The sequence below is a fragment of the Globicephala melas genome, chromosome 5, assembly GCF_963455315.2.
Source record: "Globicephala melas chromosome 5, mGloMel1.2, whole genome shotgun sequence".
Lineage (NCBI taxonomy): Eukaryota > Metazoa > Chordata > Mammalia > Artiodactyla > Delphinidae > Globicephala > Globicephala melas.
Window position 1 is genome coordinate 100,095,848 of NC_083318.1, and position 20,182 is coordinate 100,116,029.

The window sequence follows — 20,182 nt, forward strand, 5'->3', positions numbered from 1 at the left end:
GAAACAAAAGGAAATATTTTCTAGAATCAGGGTTTTACCAATTTAAGATCTGTGGGTTGCTCTGAAGGATCAGGATTAATTTATTAATAATAACGAGTTTTCCTTAATGACAGTAAAACCAGTATAGAAACTGTCTGTGCTAGTTAAATCTGATATGTACTTATATCTATATTTTGAAGACTTTTGGTCTACTTATGATCATTTTTTGGTGTCAAAAGAAATATTTCCTCTTTTTCTAAGGTGTATTTTGATGCCTGATACATAGTGAGTATCCCCTATACGTGGAGTGAATTGAATATTTTTTCCTGTTAGAAGTTCATACTTAGGGTGAATTCAGTCAGTATTTCTGACCCTCCAGTAGTCAATATTTAGGAAGGAAGTAACATTATAAATTCAGTAGTGCTTCTTTTGACATCTAATTTTATAATACCTAATTTCAGATTTTGTGTGCCTTATTAAAGAGCTCTTAAGCTAGTACCTGCTCTCTTACAATATAGAGCTTCATCTTGGGAACAATTGTCAGTTCCATGTAACTTTTCTTTTTCTTTTTCTTGGTTATAGCACAGTGTAGCCACCACCTAATTTAATAAATAAAGCTTTACAAAACAAATTCTCCTGTTTATCCCTCCCTGATTCCATTGCCCTGCCAAATCTGAAACTACTACTCTGATTTTGATGTTTATTATTTTTATGCATATTTTCATACTGCCCCAATACATGTATGTATTCTTAAACAATACATAGTATTTATTGTTTTGCATTATTCAAACTCTATAAAAATATCACCTTTCACATATTACTCTGAAATGTTTGTTCCTTCTGATATTTGCGTATTATCTAATTTGGTAAATTTTAGTTAATTTCTTTTAACTGCTGTGTAGTATATACTTCATACATCCATTTTTAAAAATGAGCTTCCATTTATTTACGTATAATTGACATATAACATTATATTAGTTTCAGGTGTACAACATAGTGATTCGATATTTGTATATATATATATTTTAAATTAAATTAAACTAAATTTTTCTTGGCCACGCCATGTGGGTGGCATGTGGGATCTTAGTTCCCCAACCAGGGATCAAACCCGTGCCCCCTGCAGTGGAAGCGCAGAGTCTTAACCACTGGACCTCCAGGGAAGTCCCGATATTTGTGTACATTGCTGTATATCCACCTATTGAATGAACCTTCGTATTGATTCCACTATTTTGCTATTATAAACAATGTGGCAAGATGTTCTTATATATGCCTGTTTGTGCACAATTTTATAAGAAACTCTCTAGAATATAAGGAAAAAGCTCTTCCTTAAAGTGGAATACCAAATAATAAATGTGGAAGGAATGAAGGAGAGAGAAAATACTATTTTAAAAGACACATAGGGCTTCCCTGGTGGCGCAGTGGTTGAGAGTCTGCCTGCCGATGCATGGGACGCGGGTTCGTGCCCCGGTCCGGGAAGATCCCACATGCCGCAGAGCGGCTGGGCGTGTGAGCCATGGCCGCTGAGCCTGCGCGTCCGGAGCCTGTGCTCCGCAACGGGAGAGGCCACAGCAGTGAGAGGCCCGCGTACCACAAAAAAAAAAAAAAAAAAAAAAAGACACATAATACCAATTTATTTGGGGTGAAAGTGTGAGGAACAGGATATTTCCGTAGTTTCAAAGCATCTCCCTTTTATAGATACCTATAGGTAATAATTATCCATTTATTAATCAAAAAGAGAAAAATAGTAACTTCACAGTGGGGGAACCCTGTAAGCACTGACTACCTTAAACCAAGTGGTCAAAATTAAACGTCACAAATCATGGGACAAACTGACATCAGTGCCTCCCCATGGGATGCACTGAGAAGGATACAGCATCACTTACATAGTATTCCTGCCCAAAGTGTACAACCTGCATCTAAGCATGAAGAGACATCACGTTAACCCAGATTGAGACATTCTACAAAATAAATGACTTGTGCTCTTAAGAAATGTCAGTATCTTGAAAAACAAAGAAAGGCTGAGGAAACTTTTCGTATAATAGGAGACTACAGAGACGACATGTAAAGGTATTGTACAATCCTGGGTTGAATCCTGGACCAGGAAAAAAGTGCTGTGAAAGATATTGGTACCATTGTTAGAATTTGAATAAGGTCTGTAGATACTAGTGTTGCAGTAATGTCAACTTTCCTCATTTTGATAATTGTACAGTGGTTATGGGAGTTCCCTGGTGGTCCAGCAGTTAGGACTTGGTGCTTTCACTGCCATGGCCCTGGTTCAGTCTCTGGTTGGGGAATCAAGATGCCGCAAGTGCCGCGGCAAGGCCAAAAAAAAAAAAAAAAAAAGTACTGTGGTTAAATAAGTGAAGCTTCATGTCCTAAGTAAATCTATGCTGAAATATTTGGGGGTAAGGGGCATGATGTCTGCAGTTTATTCTCAAGTGGTTCAGAAAATAGTATTGTTTTATACATACAGAGATATGACAGTAAAGCAAATGTGACAAAACGTTGGCAGTTCGTGGATCTGGGTAAAGTGAACCATCACTGCAGTTTTTCTGTATATTTGCAATTATTAAACGCAGATCTTCCTGCGGTGTACCTGGAAGTAGAGTTGCTGGGCCTTGGGCTGTGAATATCTTTAAATTTACTAGACAGTGACAAATTGTTTTCTAGTGTGGTTGTGCTAATTACATTCCATTGTCCCAGGTCTTTACCAACACTTGATATTATTCAATTAAAAATTTCCATCGGTCTTCATGGGTATGAAATAGTATCTCATTGTGGTTTTTGCATTTCTCTGATTATAGGGAAGCTGAACATCGTTTTAAATGTTTATTTAAAAGTAAGTAAGTCATTAAGGCTTACTCTTTTTATGAATTCCTTGCCATATACTTAAGCATTTTTTAAACTGAGTTCTTTGACTTTTTCTTATTAATTTTTTGTATGTTAATATATTCTGGAAATGAATCCTTTGTCAGTTACCCACATTGCAGTTACCCACACACTTTTCAAAAGAGGCTTAAGGAAAATATAAAATTGAGTTATATTTTATTTGAGTTACGCAGAATAAAGTAGGTCAGAGGGCAGAGAAAACATTGCACATCAAATGTGTAGTGGCTAAGGGGTTGGCTTCTGTTTACAGATCTCTTCTCTCTTGGCTCAGTTAAATAATATTAGGCAACTTGAACTTGTATTTTTATCTCTGGTCCTTCTGAAAAAGGTTATTTTTTTAGAAGGGCAGTCTCCTGTCTCCAGTGTATTTCATTCAGCAATTTCCCAAGTAACTGTTCTTCTCTTCCCTTCTAGACTTAATAAAAAAAAGTCTATACATTGCTAAATAATGAAACTCTTGCACTGCTAAATATTGGCCAGTGCTTGGATTGAGTAACCTGCTCTCAGTGGTACTACATTACCTACAGAGCAAGAGGGTAATTCAGTAGCAAAACTATTTGGTTCATTTTCTAATACTGATTAAACCCTTTGCAGAGATGAGGAGAGATTAAACCACTTGGAGTACACTACTGAAAAAGATAATCTAATGATCATTCAAGAACTTACTTTAGTGCTGGCCTTCTTAAGGTGGTTAGGTATTAGCTTTGCATGTGGGCAAAACCAAACAAAACCCACCAAAAAACTCAAAAGTAAAATCAGAAAACTTTAGCCTTTGTAAGGACTTTCCCAGCCCCCTGCCCCCCATTTTATAAAGGAGGACACCAAGTGAGGTGACTTATTGGTTACCCCTGGTCATAGAGCAAGCTGGTGGTTGTCCTAACAGAACTTGACTTTGGATTCCAGATCCTCTTCACTTTCTACTCCAGTGCATTATGCTGCCATTCCTTCAAAAAATGGGTATATTACAGCTCCTCCTACAGAGGCACATCCAAGTTCTCCAGAGGGTAGATAACATAGCTGTCTCCACTTTCCTCATTGATTTCCTAGTAAACTGAAAAATGAGAAAATCAAAGGGGATCTTCTTTCAGGGAACTTAATGTCTTAAGTCTTGACTTTTCTAATTAATGTAAGAAGTAAATTCATTTGTGATATGCCCCATAGGGACAAATGGATAGCCATGTCACTGTGTATATAGCTACTTTTTATTTTGAAGATCTTCTCATCTATTATTTTTATTCAGTGGGTAGAACTGGGTGGCAGTAGTCATTTTTCAATCTACTAAACTTATGCTACTTTAAAAAATCTTTGAATTATTTTCTTTATGGAAAATATAATAACAGTATAAAGAGGAAAACCAGTCCTATTGCCCAGAGATAACCACTTAATGTTTCCTTCTGGACATTTTTACTATATATATATTTCATAGAGTTAAGAGTAAACCATAGTTTTAGATCCTGACTTTTTTCACTTAACATTATAGTTTTTATTAATGGATATACTATATCTCATTGTCTGGGTCTATTTTTTAAAATTAATTAATTAACTTTTGGCTGCATTGGGTCTTCATTGCTGCGAGCGGGCTTTCTCTAGTTGCGGTGAGCAAGGGCTTCTCATTGCGTTGGTTCCTCTTGTTGTGGAGCACGGGCTCTAGGCATGCGGGCTTCAGTAGCTGTGACTCGCGGGCTCTAGAGCACAGGCTCAATAGTTTTGGTGCTTGGACTTAGTTGCTCCACGGCATGGGGGATCTTCCTGGACCAGGACTCGAACCCATGTTCCCTGCATTGGCAGGCGGATTCTTAACCACTGTGCCACCAGGGAAGTCCCTGTCTGGATCTATTATAATGAAAATGCTACAGTGAACACTCTTGCCTGCGTTTCTGATTATTTTCTTATGACAGGTTCCTAGAATTGGAATTATTGACTCATCAGCAAAACTACTTTTAGTTTCTTCATGCCAAACAGATTTTGACAAAATTGCTCCCAGTTCCACACTCGTGCAAATTGAGTATGAGAGTACCTGTGTCATTTCTGTCTTTGAACTTTATCATTAAAGAAACATGTTGCTGATTTGATCATGCAAATAGGCCACTCTTTGTCTGATTCATGTTTCTTTGATTACTAGTAAAAAGGCTTTGAAATATTTATTAACTATTTATCTTTTTTCTATGAATTCAGTTCATGAACTTTGCTTACTTTTTTGCAGGAGCCTATGTTTTTCTTATTAAATAATTTTTACATATTAAAAACATCAAACTTTTGCTATTTGTGGTAATACCTTCTGCCATTTTGGTTGCTTTATGGCTTTATAGTTTTTATCTGGGGAAAACATAAATTTGTTTCTACACAGTCTAGATTTATACTTGGGGAGAGTTTGTTTCTGTGAGTTCTTTTGCTAATGATTCGTAGGGAGAAGATGCAAGCAAAAGGGTTATTGAGGACCAAATTCCTCTGTAATGAATTGAAATCATTGGGTAGAAGCCATTTCATGCAGACTCAGGGATTTTTACCTCTTTTCCCACTTCAGTTGCTTGTCTTTTATTTCTGAAATCTGCTTCATGTTACCCATTAGAGTTATTTGTCTTCTGCACAGTTAAAGTAGCCTCTTTGATCAGTTGTTCTTCTGTCCTATGGCATTTTCTCATGTCCTGATGCTTTCTTTTAAGGTATTATCCAAAGAGATGAGTCACCCATGGAAAAAGGGCTGTCTGGTCTGCGAGGAAGGGACTTTGAGCTGTCTGACGTGTTTTATTTCTCCAAGAAGGGATTGGAAGCCATTGTGGAAGACGAAGTGACCCAGAGGTTCTCCTCAGAGGAGCTAGTGTCATGGAATCTCCTCACAAGGACCAATGTAAATTTCCAGTACATCAGTCCGAAGCTCACCATGGTGTGGGTGCTGGGCGTCATAGTGCGCTACTGTGTCCTACTACCTCTGAGGTACGTCTCCTGCCCAGTAACTTGATGGTACAGTTGGTTCAGCTTTCTTTTTAAATCATGTATGTAATGGCCACCTGAGAGTATTAATGATACTAACCCACCCCTTCCCATTTAGAAAACACCACTAAACGTGACCTCCACAAAAACATATTATTCTCTCACATTTTTCCCAAATGGAAGTGTGTATTCAGAATCCAGTATATGTTAACTGCATCCATGTTGCTCTTTCAGTCATGGAAAATTTGAGGATGGATAGAAAAAGGAAGTTAGAAAAAAGAAGAGAGAGTATTTACAGTTTCACATTCACCAGAGTGTCATCCAAACTGTGACTGCCTCTCTTTGCTGGTCTGTAGCCATTCATAGCTGCACAGGAGAAAAAAAATTCCTCAGAGTGGTTACCACACAGGAGAGGGATATTTGGAAAGGTGAATTTGTTCCACCTAGTTCAATTTTGATCACTCACTTTTCTTATTAAAAGTTCACCAGTTGGGCCCCGTTTTGGTTCTGAGTTTGCGTGCTCCCTCATGAGGAAGTAGCCTCAAAGCCCAGTTTACTGGAGCCACAGTGTGGATTGTGAGTTGAAGAGGTGACACTGGGCAGTGGGATGAAGTGGTTATGGTCTGTTTAGCGTGGTGATGGCAGGTAGTAGCACGGGTGCCAGGCATGATATTGCTGTTGATTGTCTTGCTTCATTTCCCTGGACATGGCCTTGGTGTGCTCTCAATACAGCCTTCCAGGCAGTTGCTTCCAGCTGACTAAAATTGGCACATGAGTTGAAACCTCTTTACCATCCCTAGGGTGGCCTATCCTTGCCTCATTCTGATTTATTATGCGGAAAGAGATTGCTTAAGTGTAGGCAAAGGCACATTTCTAAGAAGCTCTCTCTCTTTTCTTGTGCTCATGTTGCCACTGTGTAGATGTTGCGGTATGTCTTTGGAGAATCATTTCAGCTGTGATAACAAAGTGAAATTAGGACACACTTGCTTGAACATTAAGCCAGTGTTCCCAAAGTGGGGTTCATGCACTCTGGGGATGCACAAGATTATCCATTGTTGTGTTTGGGAAATGTTTCAGCTTTTATTTATTAGAAGTTTCTAGTCTATTTATAATTAGTGCTTCCATTGATTTTATTTTTATTCTTATAAAGAAATGAAATTTCAGTAAAGTTGAATATATAGATGAGCTGTTACATCTTCACTTGGTCCATGGGTCAGGCACCGTATCCAAGGCAACCTGAAGAAAGAGTGAGGATTTTACAGCCCAGAGTACTTGAGATGCCCTCATATGTTTAGCTTTCACTTGCTGGGGGTACCCACCAAATAGTGATATGATTCTATTATCTAGTTTAAATTAATGCTCATGAAATAGATACGTGACATAAAAGATTCTTGCAAAGCAACCACAGATTTAGGATAATCCAGTAATATAAGCAGCCAAGAACAAGAAGAAAATGGCAGAATTGAGGCTCCTACTCTTAGTACATACTCTTCATGGGAAAGAATTGCTTTGTAAATGCTTTTTAAAAGAAGCAGTTGCTGCAAAGTGAGCATTTAAAAAACAGATTGTGCTAAAATTGTGTTGATGGTTGAATAACTCTGTGAATGTGGCAAAAACTATTGAATTGCCACTTTAAATGGTGAATTGTATGACATGTGAATTGTATCTCAGTAAAGCTCTTAAGCAACACAGATTGTGGCAGAAAACTTGTGTCATCTGTGAGAACTCTCATGTTGGCTCACTGAGACTGGAAAACAGAATTTTCTGTTAATTTAGCAAATAAAAATGTTCAATAGTTTTGAACCCAGTTGTTAAACATGTTAAAATATATAACCTCTTCTGATTTAATGTGTAGGAACAAGTGATTCTCATTAGGACAAGATGGCACAACATTATTTTAAAACTTTTGTGTAATCGATGGATGAGATTAAGCAGTCATTTAGTTATTGCGTTAGTGACTGACATGAAAATATGGCATCCAAAGAAAAACTGAATCAGACCTTCAAATCGCTGTGTCAAAAGGTGTTAAACCAAGACTTTAACAAGGTTTAACAACTTAACAAGGCCTTTATAAGGAAGCCCCATTTATTTTGAAAGGTATAAAATCTCAGCTTTTTCTTTTTGAGTAATTCTATTTACATTTCTAAGAATGACTCTTTCCTTTTGGAAGTAAAAGCATTTTTCAAAAATGAGAAAGTGTCTGTGGAAATGAGAGATATTGTCTGTCACCTTGTTTATTAACTTCTGAGCTATCTAGAACCACACAAAGGAACCACACTTAGATTTGCATGGAAGGATTCCTACATGGTGATATAATTTGGTGCTCTTATTATGAAGAGCCTTTAAGTAAAACTTTCTCGTCATTTGCTATAAATTTCTTTGAGAAAAATTTGAATTGTGCCCTTTTCCCCCCATCATTAAAAAGCATAGAAAAACAAGTTATTTTCAGACCTTTGCAAGGTATTTTCCTTTTACAACCTCACCATGCCACACCAAAGTATCTCAAACAAAGTAAGTTAACTACTTTCAACCTGAAATGACTCCTTTATACAGCATAAAACTCTTTTATTATATAAGAAGTTAAGGGCTTCCCTGGTGGCGCAGTGGTTGAGAGTCCGCCTGCCGATGTAGGGGACACGGGTTCGTGCCCCGGTCCGGGAAGATCCCACATGCTGCGGAGCGGCTGGGCCCGTGAGCCATGGCCTCTGGGCCTGCGCGTCTGGAGCCTGTGCTCTGCAGCAGGAGAGGCCACAACAGTGAGAGGCCTGCATACCGCATAAAAAAAAAAAAAAAAAAAAAGAAGTTAATATGTGTATATTTTTAAAAATTTTTAAAAATACTTCAGAAAAGCAGAAGGGCAAGACTTTTATTCTCTTCACTAGCCCACTTAACCCTTTGATGATTGCATAGATTGAACGTGGCAGTTTTGTGAACAAATTTCCAGGCCTGCTATATGCATCTATAGACTGGTTATGTGCTTGGTGTTATTTTGAAAATGGTATCATACTCTACACATTATTTTGAAGTTTGCTCTTTTTTTTTTTCTCAAAATGTACAAAGAACCATTCTTCCATGTCAGAATCTATAGATTTGCCCGATTCTTTGAATGGCTGCATCATATTGCATAGCGTAGATGCTCCTCAAGTTATTTACAGTTTAATTTTTTATGAACTTTATATTCCTTCCCTTTTCCCCCTACTGTTCAACTAGGTTTTGCATTACTGTTTCTTTTCCTTTTCAGGGTTACCTTGGCTTTCGTTGGGATCAGTTTTTTGGTTATAGGAACTACCCTGGTTGGACAGCTGCCAGAAAGCAGGTGAACTGTTTCCTTCCTCCCAGCCATTAATAGGATTGTCCGTTTTCTTAGCTGTGTCCACAAAGAGAATATTTGTGTGATTCCTATGTACTGCGTCAAATTTATGGCCTCAGCACGCGTATTAAAATGCCACTCACTTTATCTTCATAGTACTTATTTGATTTCCCATGATGCTTACATTTAAATTGACAGAAGTTGCTTTTCAAAAGGGGAAATGAAGAGAAGGAAGCAAATGGACTGAGGGACTCAAGGAAAGCAAGAGAGTCTTGTAGTATTGTCAAGCTAATGAGGCTGAGACCAAAGAAGCTTCAGCTTTCTTGGGCAGGAATTTTATCATGCTAGTCCTTGGTCAGGATTTATCGTTGGTCAGGGTGGAAGCTATTTTCCATTAGAGTTTTGTCCTAAATTCCTCAGCGAGACAGTGAGAATTGAACTGTATGCTGCTGTCAAGGAGCACATTGAAGCTTTTATTGTATTGTTTCTTAGGAGTGCCCAGAGCTGCACAATAAAATGTTTTCTCTTTCCTTCAGTCTCAGAAACCGGCTGAGTGAACTGGTGCACCTGACTTGCTGCAGGATCTGTGTTCGTGCCCTCTCTGGTACCATTCATTATCATAACAAGTGAGTATTTGCTGGCTTCCTGCCAGCCTTTCTCTAGGTAAATCAGCATGTGATTGACAGTAGTGGGTGGGAGGAAGCAGGTGAAATAAGAGTATTTTCAGCGTGTTCATCCCTACTGCTTAGAGCGTCACAGACATAACAGTGCACAAAAACACTTTTCAAGGTTGTGAAGAACCTAGGGCCAGGACAGGAATAAAGACGCAGACGTAGAGAATGGACTTGAGGACATTCTGGGACGAAGTGAGAGAGTGGCATGGACATATATACACTACCAAATGTAAAATAGATAGCTAGTGGGGAAGCAGTTGCATCGCACAGGGAGATCAGCTCGGTGCTTTGTGACCACCTAGAGGGGTGGGATAGGGAGTGTGGGAGGGAGACGCAAGAGGGAGGGGATATGGGGATATATGTATACGTATAGCTGATTCGCTTTGTTTTACAGCAGAAACTAACACACCATTGTAAAGCAATTATACTCCAATAAAGATGTTTAAAAAACAAACCAAAAAAACCCCTACTTTTCAAAAGCAATCCATTTGCAGAGGGAACATAATAATAAACATGTAATGACCTTAATAAATAGGCATTTATGGTGTGCAGGCCAGGCCCGTACTTCTCATAGGTCATCCCTTTGAGAAGGCGCTGTGTTATCCTGTTTTACGGGGTGAAGAAATGGAAGCTCTGGGTTTGCTTGTCTAGGTTCACGTGGCTAGTAAATGGGAGAGTCAGGTTTTAAACTGGATCCATGTAAAAATTTTTAAATGGTGAAGGTGACAGGCCTGCAGAATGGTGGAAAGAGGACTAGACTTGGGAATCCTGAGTCTGGTTTCTAGTCTCAGCTCTGCCACTTCTAAAATCCCATAACTGAGCCTTAAAACAGAACCCAGCATTCTGCTTACCTCACCCCTCATCAGAGAGGAGAAAGGTAGTAAGTGAAGTTATTAACTACATGGAGGTCATTTTGATTGTTTTTGAATTACATTTCTGGAAACTAAATTTTATTTTTTTATATTTAATATCATTATTTAAAAAGTTCTAGGACAAGCGTCTCTTTTTTTACTGACTGGATCTTTTAAAAAAAATTAAAAAATTTTTATACAACTTTTAAAGATTACTTGCCACTTACAGTCATTATAAAATATGGGCCATATTCCCCGTGTTGTACAGCACATCCTTGAGCCTGTCTTTCGCCCAGTAGTTTGCACCTCCCACTCTCCACCCCTGTGATGCCCCTGCCACACACACTTTTTTTTTTTTTTTTTTTTTTTTGCGGTACGCGCGCCTCTCACTGTTGTGGCCTCTCCCGTTGTGGAGCACAGGCTCCGGACGCGCAGGCTCAGCGGCCATGACTCATGGGCCCAGCCACTCCGCGGCATGTGGGATCTTCCCAGACCGGGGCACGAACCCACGTCCCCTGCATCGGCAGGCGGACCCTCAACCACTGTGCCACCAGGGAAGCCCAACACACACTTTTAACCACTCGTTTGCTCTCTATATCTGTGTGACTGGATGTTTGTGTCTTTTTTCTAGAAGGGAAACATTTCATCATTTGGCTTTACCATGTGTTACCAACATAAAAGGCCCCTTAAATTTCTAAAATTACAGGATTTGTGATTGGGCTGTGAGTTTTGGGGTGAGGATTAGAAGAAAATGGTTTGTGAAAAGTATGATTAGAGGAAACATCTTCTACAGAAAAGGAGCTTTAATTACACGGAGAGGAGTTCACAACTTATTGTAGAATTACTTCTAATTTTAAGGAAAACATACTAACATTGTTATGCATTTGGTTCGCTTTCTTCTCTGTATGGGTCCAAAGAAAACCACTTTGCTTCATTAGTGTGAAATACCATTTGAACTTTAGGACAGAAGTTGGCACACTAAACTATGGGCTTGTAGGCAAAATGTGGCCTGCCATCTGATTTTTGTAAATAAAGTTTTATTGGAACACAGCCATGCTCATTCATTTAGGTATTATCTGTTACTGCCTTTGTGCCAAAACCACAGAGTCCAGGAGTTTTGACAGGGATTGGCTGGCTTGTAAAGCCTAAAGTATTTACTCTCTGGCCTGTGATAAGAAGAGTTTGCCAACCTCTGTTTTAGGGGGATAGGAGGGAGGAAACTACAGTGAATTTACTCTGGATCATCCTGAAGCCACTGAAAGTGATACTTATGAAGATTGAAATAATGTGAAAATACTTATGGTAAAATAAGTAAAACTTACATATCACAAAGTTTATTAAAGTTATGGAATCTTTGTAATTCAGTCTAATGTTTTAAAATTATTTTTTCATCATAAAAGGACAATATGGTCATTACAGAAAAGTGATATAAATGTATGTAAAGGGAAAATCATGGGCCCCTCCTCCTATACTCTTAGCCCCCTCCCATCATACTGCCTGGAGACAACCTTTTTAAGATGAACCCGTATACTTTGAAACTTTATTTTTTTAGTGTACTTTTAAAAACAAAATAGCGTGAATTTCTACATGCTGTTCTGCAAAATAGTGCCCATTTTTCAAGATTTAGTATTAACCGTTGTTTGTAATTGCAGGCAGTACAGACCCCAGAAGGGAGGCATTTGTGTTGCCAACCATACTTCACCGATAGATGTTTTGATCTTGACAACGGATGGGTGCTATGCTATGGTAAGAACAACGCGTTGATATTTCAAGTAATTGCATGTGTTGTGGATTGTTCAAAGTTTTGTTTTATTTTGGCACAAATTAGAAAGTTAGTTTTATATTAGAAAGTGACGTGTTATACTATGTAAGTATATAAGTTATCAATATTAATATATTTACATGAGGAATATATAGTGCAAGAAAAAGAAGGAAAACAGCCATTATATTTAAGGTAGTAAGAAATTAACTTAATGAAATGTAGACATACTTGAGCATGATTGGACTTTATAAAGTTGATACCATCTTGCTTGTAAAATCCCTGCAATGTTTAACAAGCAATAAAAAAAGTTAAAAAAAAAAAATCCCTGCAATGTTTAATGACACTTTGAGATGTTAAAGTCTTCCTCCTTAGAGCTGTACAAATCCCTTACCAGCCAATTAGTTCTGTCTCCCTTCAGGGAGTCATATGCAATTAAAGAAAAAAACCCTGTCCCTTTAATGAAGGTCAAGCAAGGAAGGCAGATATATATACCACATTGCCTTTCTCAGTTCTTGCCTACAGCCGCAAAAGAAAAGAAAAGGAAAAAAACCCATCAACAAACCACAAAGTCCACAGTAAAAATCAGACACCTCACAAGACCTTTTTGTGGCATTTCTGGCATGTTTTCAGTTCAAAGGGTGTTTTCTGTCACCCTGAAGAACTTGTCAAGATTTTCTTCCTCTCTTTTATTTGGAGGATCACTAAAGATATTCTTTCCTGCTGGTGGTAAATATGCCCTAAACTGATGTGTGAATAGAATAATGAGAGAGGAATCCTGGGGAATCTTCTTTTCATATCTCATGGTGGTGGCTTGCGCTTCAGAGAGAACAGATGGATTTTATTTCACGTGTCAGCTCTAGTGACTGTTAGTCATAGTCTGGTGTGCTTTCCTGGGAAGGCATTTGAAGGGAGCCGTTATTTAATTTATTTATTTATTTTGAGGTATAGTTGATGTACAGTATTATATAAGTTTCGGGTGTACAGCATAGTGATTCACAATTTTTAAACGTTATACTCCATTTATAGTTATTATAAAATATTGGCTATATTCCCTGTGCTGTACAACGTATCTTTGTAGCTTATTTATTTTCTACATAGTAGTTTGTACCTCTGAGTCCCCTCCTCCTATGACTGATACTCATGGTCTGGTGTGCTTTCCTGGAAAGGAAGGCATATGAAGGGAGCCATTGTTGATTTAAGGGTCTGCTGCAGATAGGCAAGTAGGGAGTGCTGGCATGTGTGTTGGTAGCTGACAATCTGTGGCTTATACAAGTCATTGAGGGGGGTTTGAAGACCTTTGTAAAAGCTCCTAGCTCATTGCCAGATATTTAATCTAAGACACAAGTTCATATATATAACTCTTGGGCAAACACATTTTAACATGTTATTAAATTTCTCTAAGTTGTGGAGCTCTTTCTGAATTTAAGGAAGCTTTAACCACCACTCTGAAAAGACTTAATGGGAATTGGTAGTTCTTAACCTTTTTTAGGTTAGCAATCAGTTAATATTTATGTATCCTTTTTTTAGAAAAACAACAACATACATTTGCATCATACAAACAAAATTTTGTGTATAATTTCAAGATGTTTATGGATCCCAGAAAGCCCATCCAGAGACGCCAGAAAGCCCGTCCAGAAACCCTCATGTTAACAATCCTGGATAGACCCCACCCATTTCTGGGTGTATATAATAATTCCTTGCATTTATGTGGACAAGCACGTTCACATCCATTGTGTTTGACCTTCCCTGTAATCCAAAGGGGTTAGGGCTGAGATGTTGTAGTTGAGAAAGCAGAGGTTCAAGCGTCTTAACCAACTCGCCTAATCATGATTTTGTGTTTCTGATACAATATTCATTCCCTGTCCTGGTCAACAAAGAGTTGAGTATAACTCATTTGTGACTGAAGGCCTCAGAATTTTGTTAGCATTTTCCATGCTTCTTGATCATATATAACTGCAATTACAGGTGCAGTATACAATTGTATAAGTTACAGTATTAGCCAAGGCTTAGAAAAGCATAGAACCTGCGAACTTTCTGATGGGTTGAGTGATAGAAACCAAAAGCCAGTTGGATTTATTTATTTATTTTTTTAGTTTTAATTTTTTAATTGTAGTTGAGTACAATGTCATGTTAGTTTCAGGCGTACAACATAGTGATTCAACACATATACATTATGAATTAATCACCACTATAAGTTTAGTAACCATCTGCCACCATATAAAGTTATTGCAACATTATTGACTATATTCTCTATGCTGTATATTACATACCATTCCTTATTTATTTTATAATTGAAAGTTTGTACCTCTTAATTCTCTTCAACTATTTTGTCCCACAACCCCTTCCCCCCATCTCCATCCTTTCTAAGCCAACCAGATTTATATCAGAGGCAGCAGAGGGCAGAAGTGGGAGGAACTGTACAGCTAACCTCCAGAGGTTGTATTTGTCCTCTTTTGGCTAAATATAAACTATACATCAAGATCTCCTCTTAGTGCCTTTTCAGAATTTTTTTTTCTTCCTAAACAAAGCTCTCTACTTTTTTTTTTAAATCTAGAAATATTTTCTAACTTAGAGAGAAATTGTAATAATAAGAATGTTGCATGGAACATCCATATGCCCTTTATCCACATGTACCTGTTGGTAACATTTTGTGCCATGCTTTATTATTTACATTCTCATGTGCTGCTTTCTCTCTCTCTATGTAAAAATGTGTGTAAAATATTTCTACTTTTAATATGTTTATATGTCATATTTATGTGTAATACTAATATAATATTAGAAATCTGAGTCTGTAACAATTCATTCAATTCATCAAGTTCTTTCTTAGTTTTCTGCAACCTATATTTGTATCTCCCTTTTCTTCACAGTGAATACCCTTTTTCCCAACAATATCAACATGTTTACTCATTTTCTCAATCCTATAATACATCTAAAATTGCTTCAGGATTGCTTCACCTGTTTTACTACAAAAAGAAAAATATGTTGTAAAAAGAATCAGGGTATTTTGCATTTCTTGGTACCCCACCCAAGATGGAGCAGATGTGGTCAAATACTATCTTTGTAAATTTCTTAGATTTTTTTTTTCCTCCCCCTTCCTTCAGTGTTCTTTTATTCATTTGAAATACAGTTGGGTTCATTTGTTTAAATTTGCTTTCACTTTGCTAGTTGCATCCTTTTTGATTTATTTTTTAAATTTGTGAGACATTAATATGTTTTGAAATGTCAAAACTAGACAGAAAACTACACTCATAGAAGTCACTCCACCCATGTCCATTCTACCCCATTCCCTCCTATCCTTGTAGGTTTCCAACTACATTGGTTTTGCATATGTTTTCTTTTTGTAGAGGTAAACAAATACATGTGTATATTTCCCCTTCCATCTAACACAAAAAGTGGCATACTTTATTTGCTCTTTTGCAATTGCTTTTTTCACTTAACAATATCTCCTAGAAATCACTCCTTATCAGTCATAGAGATCAACCTTATTCTTTTCCTAGCTGTATAGTACTCCATTGTGTGCATGTACCATGGTTTATTCATCTAAGTTCTTATGTTTGGACATTTAGGTATTTTCCAATATGTCGCAACTACAAATAATGCAGTTATAACTTTGTGCATATATATTTCCATTTTGTTGGAGCTATATCTTCAGGGTAAATTCCTAGAACTGGAATTATTGAGTTGAAGGATAAATGTATATGTAGTTTTGATAAATTTGCCAAATTTCCTGCTATGGGTGTTATAATCTCCTCATCCCAAGTAATGTGTGAGAGTGCCTGTTTCCCACAGCCTTGGCTCAGAGCGCATTGTCAAGCTTTTGAATCTTTGTTGATTTGAATGGTCAGAAATCATATTTCAGTGTAGTTTTTTTTTTTTAATATTTATTTATTTATTTGGTAGTGCCGGGTCTTAGTTGCAGCAGGTGGGCTCCTTAGTTGCAGCACTTGGGCTCCTTAGTTGTGGCATGCGAACTCTTGGTTGAGGCATGCATGTGGGATCTAGTTCCCTGACCAGGGATCGAACCTGGGCCCCCTGCCTTGGGAGTGTGAAGTCTTAACCACTGCACCACCAGGGAAGTCCCTCAGTGTAGTTTTAATTTGTATTTCCCTTATCTTGGCTGAGTTGAAAGACCTCTACTTTTTAAAGCTAGAGTAAAGCTAGTATAGCAACATAGCTTAAAATTCAAAGGCGCTACTAAGAATACTTTGTGCTAATATTTGGCCAGTCATGTCCTTTGAACAGACTAAGAACTTCAATCAGTAGAAGAAGGCCAATCTTTTCTCTGAGTGGGGAATAGGAACTTACTGGTACTAAAAAGAAAAAAAGGCTTTCTTTGGACAGCTATGCCTTTGCATTTTTTTCTCATGGTCCTTCTAGGTTGGCCAGGTTCATGGTGGATTGATGGGAATTATTCAGAGAGCTATGGTCAAGTCTTGTCCACATGTCTGGTTTGAACGCTCAGAAATGAAGGACCGACACCTGGTTACTAAGAGGTAAGCAGCATCATTACACAGTATCCATTGGGGTAGCATAAAATCTTTCAAGCCTTGGTCTTCCTGCCAAAGAAGGCAGAGCAGTACTAAAGGTTAAAACTAAAACATATGGAGCTCTATTTGTGGTTGGCCTTTTCTGGTGAATCACCTGTCTTAGCTAGATTTTAAAATTTTTGAATTCTGTAATCATAGTGGGATACATGATGAGATTAGAAGGCCCATACATTTACATTGCCATGACTTAGATATAGTCCAGTCACTGAATTTTTAAAGTTGAAAATTACTACCTTGAAGGTAATAATTGGTAACCATTGGCTGAATAAATAGATGGTGGATTAAGTGTTTGCTGAATGACCGTTATCACTTAAATCCATGTAGAGACAGACAGAGCTAATGCTATTTATGGAACAGGAGAAGGAACTCCTGGGGCTTGGGGTACAGTTGCTTACCAGAAACCTTTGTTTGGAAACAGCTTTTACCTGAGGCCTTTAACTGAAGGCACTCTGATCATTGCTGTAAAGATGAAGGTGGGCCATGCTTTTAAAAGTAAAATGGAAAGTACCTGTTGAAATCTCTTTAAGGTTAGAAAACTGTTCCCCATCTTGAGATTACTGAGCAGCAGTATATACTCTGGCAGCTGTAATCTCTCTATCTCAGCTTTACCAACCTTTACACATTTTTTAGAAAGGGACCAACTTGAGTTTATTTTCTTTACTTGTATCTTATTTCTTTCCTCCTTATTGCTTTACAAGTATATCTGTGTTAGTAGAGAGTAAAGAATACCAAAAAGGATTCCCACCTCTCTCTTTTTTATGGTATAATTTTGATCCTTTTTGTTTCTTCACAGACTAAGAGAACATATTGCTGATAAGAAAAAATTACCCATATTAATCTTTCCTGAAGGTAAGAAGGGACAGTGCTTATTACCAAGCTATAGTTGCTAACAAGTACCGAAAGTATATGAGGAATTGGATTGTTCTAGAATTGGCATTCTTAGTTCAGATCTATGCTGTCCTGTAGGGATGGGACGGCCTCTGAGCTAGTAATTCCCTTCTTTCTTTTGAGATCTGATGGAAGTCCTGGTACCTTTTTGACCTTAGAAGTTGTTTCTGGGTAATGAACTTAGAAAGGTATTGTCCATAACTTTTTAAAGTCCTTATTTTAAGATGTGCTGAAATTGTCACCTGTCATGAGGAAATTGTATCTTTAGAGTAACCAATAATAAAGTAAAAGTTCGTTATTAAACCTGCTTAGAACTGTCGAATCACTACTACTTAAGCGGGAATTGATTTGTAAAATGATAATAAAATATCTGTAATTTTTTTTCTTTTTAAAAAAATCTGTAATTTGATATGACTTGAATATTTTAACTTATTTTATATCAAAATGATTCAGTTTAAAAATGGCTGCTTTAAAAAATATTCACCCTCTTCTCCCATTTCCTTATAGGAACTTGCATCAATAATACTTCAGTCATGATGTTTAAAAAGGGAAGCTTTGAAATTGGAGGAACCATATATCCAGTTGCCATTAAGGTAAAATGCCCTCACTCCCCCAAAAGAGGGCAGTGACTTGGTAATGTCATTTTGATATAATTTCAAACTTAAAATTTGCAAGAATAAGGAATACTTGTGGACTCTTTACTCAGATTGACCAATTGCCCCATTTGCTTGATCACTTTTTCTCTCTACTGAGTTATGTATATAGATATGTGGGGTGGTACTGTGTGCCAGGCCAGTGTCTGAGTACTGAGGACGCCATGATAAGCAAAACAGATACTGTTCCTTCTTTCACCCACCTTCTAGTTAAGTGGGAAGACAGATATTTAAGAGTCATGTCAATAACCCTCCTGTATCAGTGCTCTCTGGCTCTAGTCAGGTGAGTTATATGGCCTGGGTTGCTCTTTGGGTTTTTTGTTTGTTTGTTTTTTAAATTTTTAATGGAGTGTAGTTTTTTAAGTTGTTCTTTTAATTTTTATTGGAATATAGTTGATTTACAATGTTGTGTTAGTTTCAGGTGTATAGCAAAGTGAATCAGTTACACAAATACACATATCCACTCTTTTTTAGATTCCTTTCCCATATAGGTCATTACAGAGTATTGAGTAGAGTTCCCAGTGCTATACAGTAGGCCCTTATTAGTTAACTCTTTTATATACAGTAGTGCATATCTGTCAACCCCAATCTTCCAATTTCTTTCTCCCCCTCTTACCCCCTGGTAACCATAAATTTGTTTTCTACATCTAGTTTGCTCTTTGGATCCTTTCTGTCAAGTAAAGTAGCTTCTCTTTTTTGGGGTGTCTGATAGAGATGTTTGGCTTATCATCCATTGACATGGATAAGAGAAACTGCCACTTAATTCCTAACTGGAATGCATTTTCTTTTCTCTTTTCTCAGTATAATCCTCAGTTTGGTGATGCATTTTGGAACAGTAGTAAATACAACATGGTGAGCTACCTGCTTCGAATGATGACCAGCTGGGCAATTGTCTGTGATGTGTGGTACATGCCCCCCATGACCAGAGAGGTATGCCATAGACAGCTGGTCTTTGGTGCTTTATCTAGTCAGATAAAGGCAAGAAAACCTTTACCTGAAAACCTGGGTGTCTCCCTTCCTCACATTAGCTACAGTTGGACTTTCTGCTTTCTCAGCATTAGTCATTAAAAAGTATATATACCTAGCTCTCTTCAAAATCAAGCTGGTTTTATATTCAGAGACTCTTTTCCGTAATAGTTTTTACAATTGCCATTGGTTTCTTGAACCTGCAGGTATTGTAGAATTTTGTATCTTGAATAAGGCTAATATAGAGCATAATAAACATATATACACGTGATAAAAATATTAAACAGTACAGCACTGCATTTTCTTAATAGAACAAATGATACTTGCTATGATTCAGAATAGAGCATATTTGAGCTAAAATATGAATCTTATACTTTAAAACAAATCTAAATGATTGTGAGACATTTGAAAGCATTATTGGAAAACTCTGTCTTAAGAAAGTACTTGTGATTGTTTTTTCCCAGGAAGGAGAAGATGCAGTCCAGTTTGCTAACCGGGTTAAGTCTGCTATTGCCATACAAGGAGGGTTGACTGAGCTTCCCTGGTAAGAAATTTTTCAGAAGTACTATCACTTTTTTTTAAATTAAAAAAACTCAATTTTAATAATGTCATTTATTATGCTTGTTAGCTGGAGATTTAGCTGACACTGACAGTGGCTCATACAGCATAACGATGGCTTAACTAAGCGAGAATTTCATCTCCCATACATAAACATAGGCAGTCTAGACTGCT

General features: G+C 37.5%; 1 protein-coding gene across 2 annotated transcripts in view; it reads left to right on the forward strand.

Moving 5' to 3' along the window:
- GPAT3 (glycerol-3-phosphate acyltransferase 3) overlaps positions 1 to 20,182 on the forward strand; it is a 57,195-nt gene that overhangs the window by 32,014 nt on the left and 4,999 nt on the right. For both annotated transcript variants that reach the window (XM_030878071.2, XM_030878074.2), the window contains 9 exons: positions 5,532 to 5,802; positions 9,041 to 9,115; positions 9,646 to 9,735; positions 12,287 to 12,380; positions 16,774 to 16,889; positions 17,737 to 17,792; positions 18,339 to 18,424; positions 19,286 to 19,414; positions 19,915 to 19,994. In XM_030878071.2, coding sequence (XP_030733931.1) covers positions 5,532 to 5,802; positions 9,041 to 9,115; positions 9,646 to 9,735; positions 12,287 to 12,380; positions 16,774 to 16,889; positions 17,737 to 17,792; positions 18,339 to 18,424; positions 19,286 to 19,414; positions 19,915 to 19,994 — 997 coding nt within the window. The remainder of the gene's footprint in view (positions 1 to 5,531; positions 5,803 to 9,040; positions 9,116 to 9,645; positions 9,736 to 12,286; positions 12,381 to 16,773; positions 16,890 to 17,736; positions 17,793 to 18,338; positions 18,425 to 19,285; positions 19,415 to 19,914; positions 19,995 to 20,182) is intronic.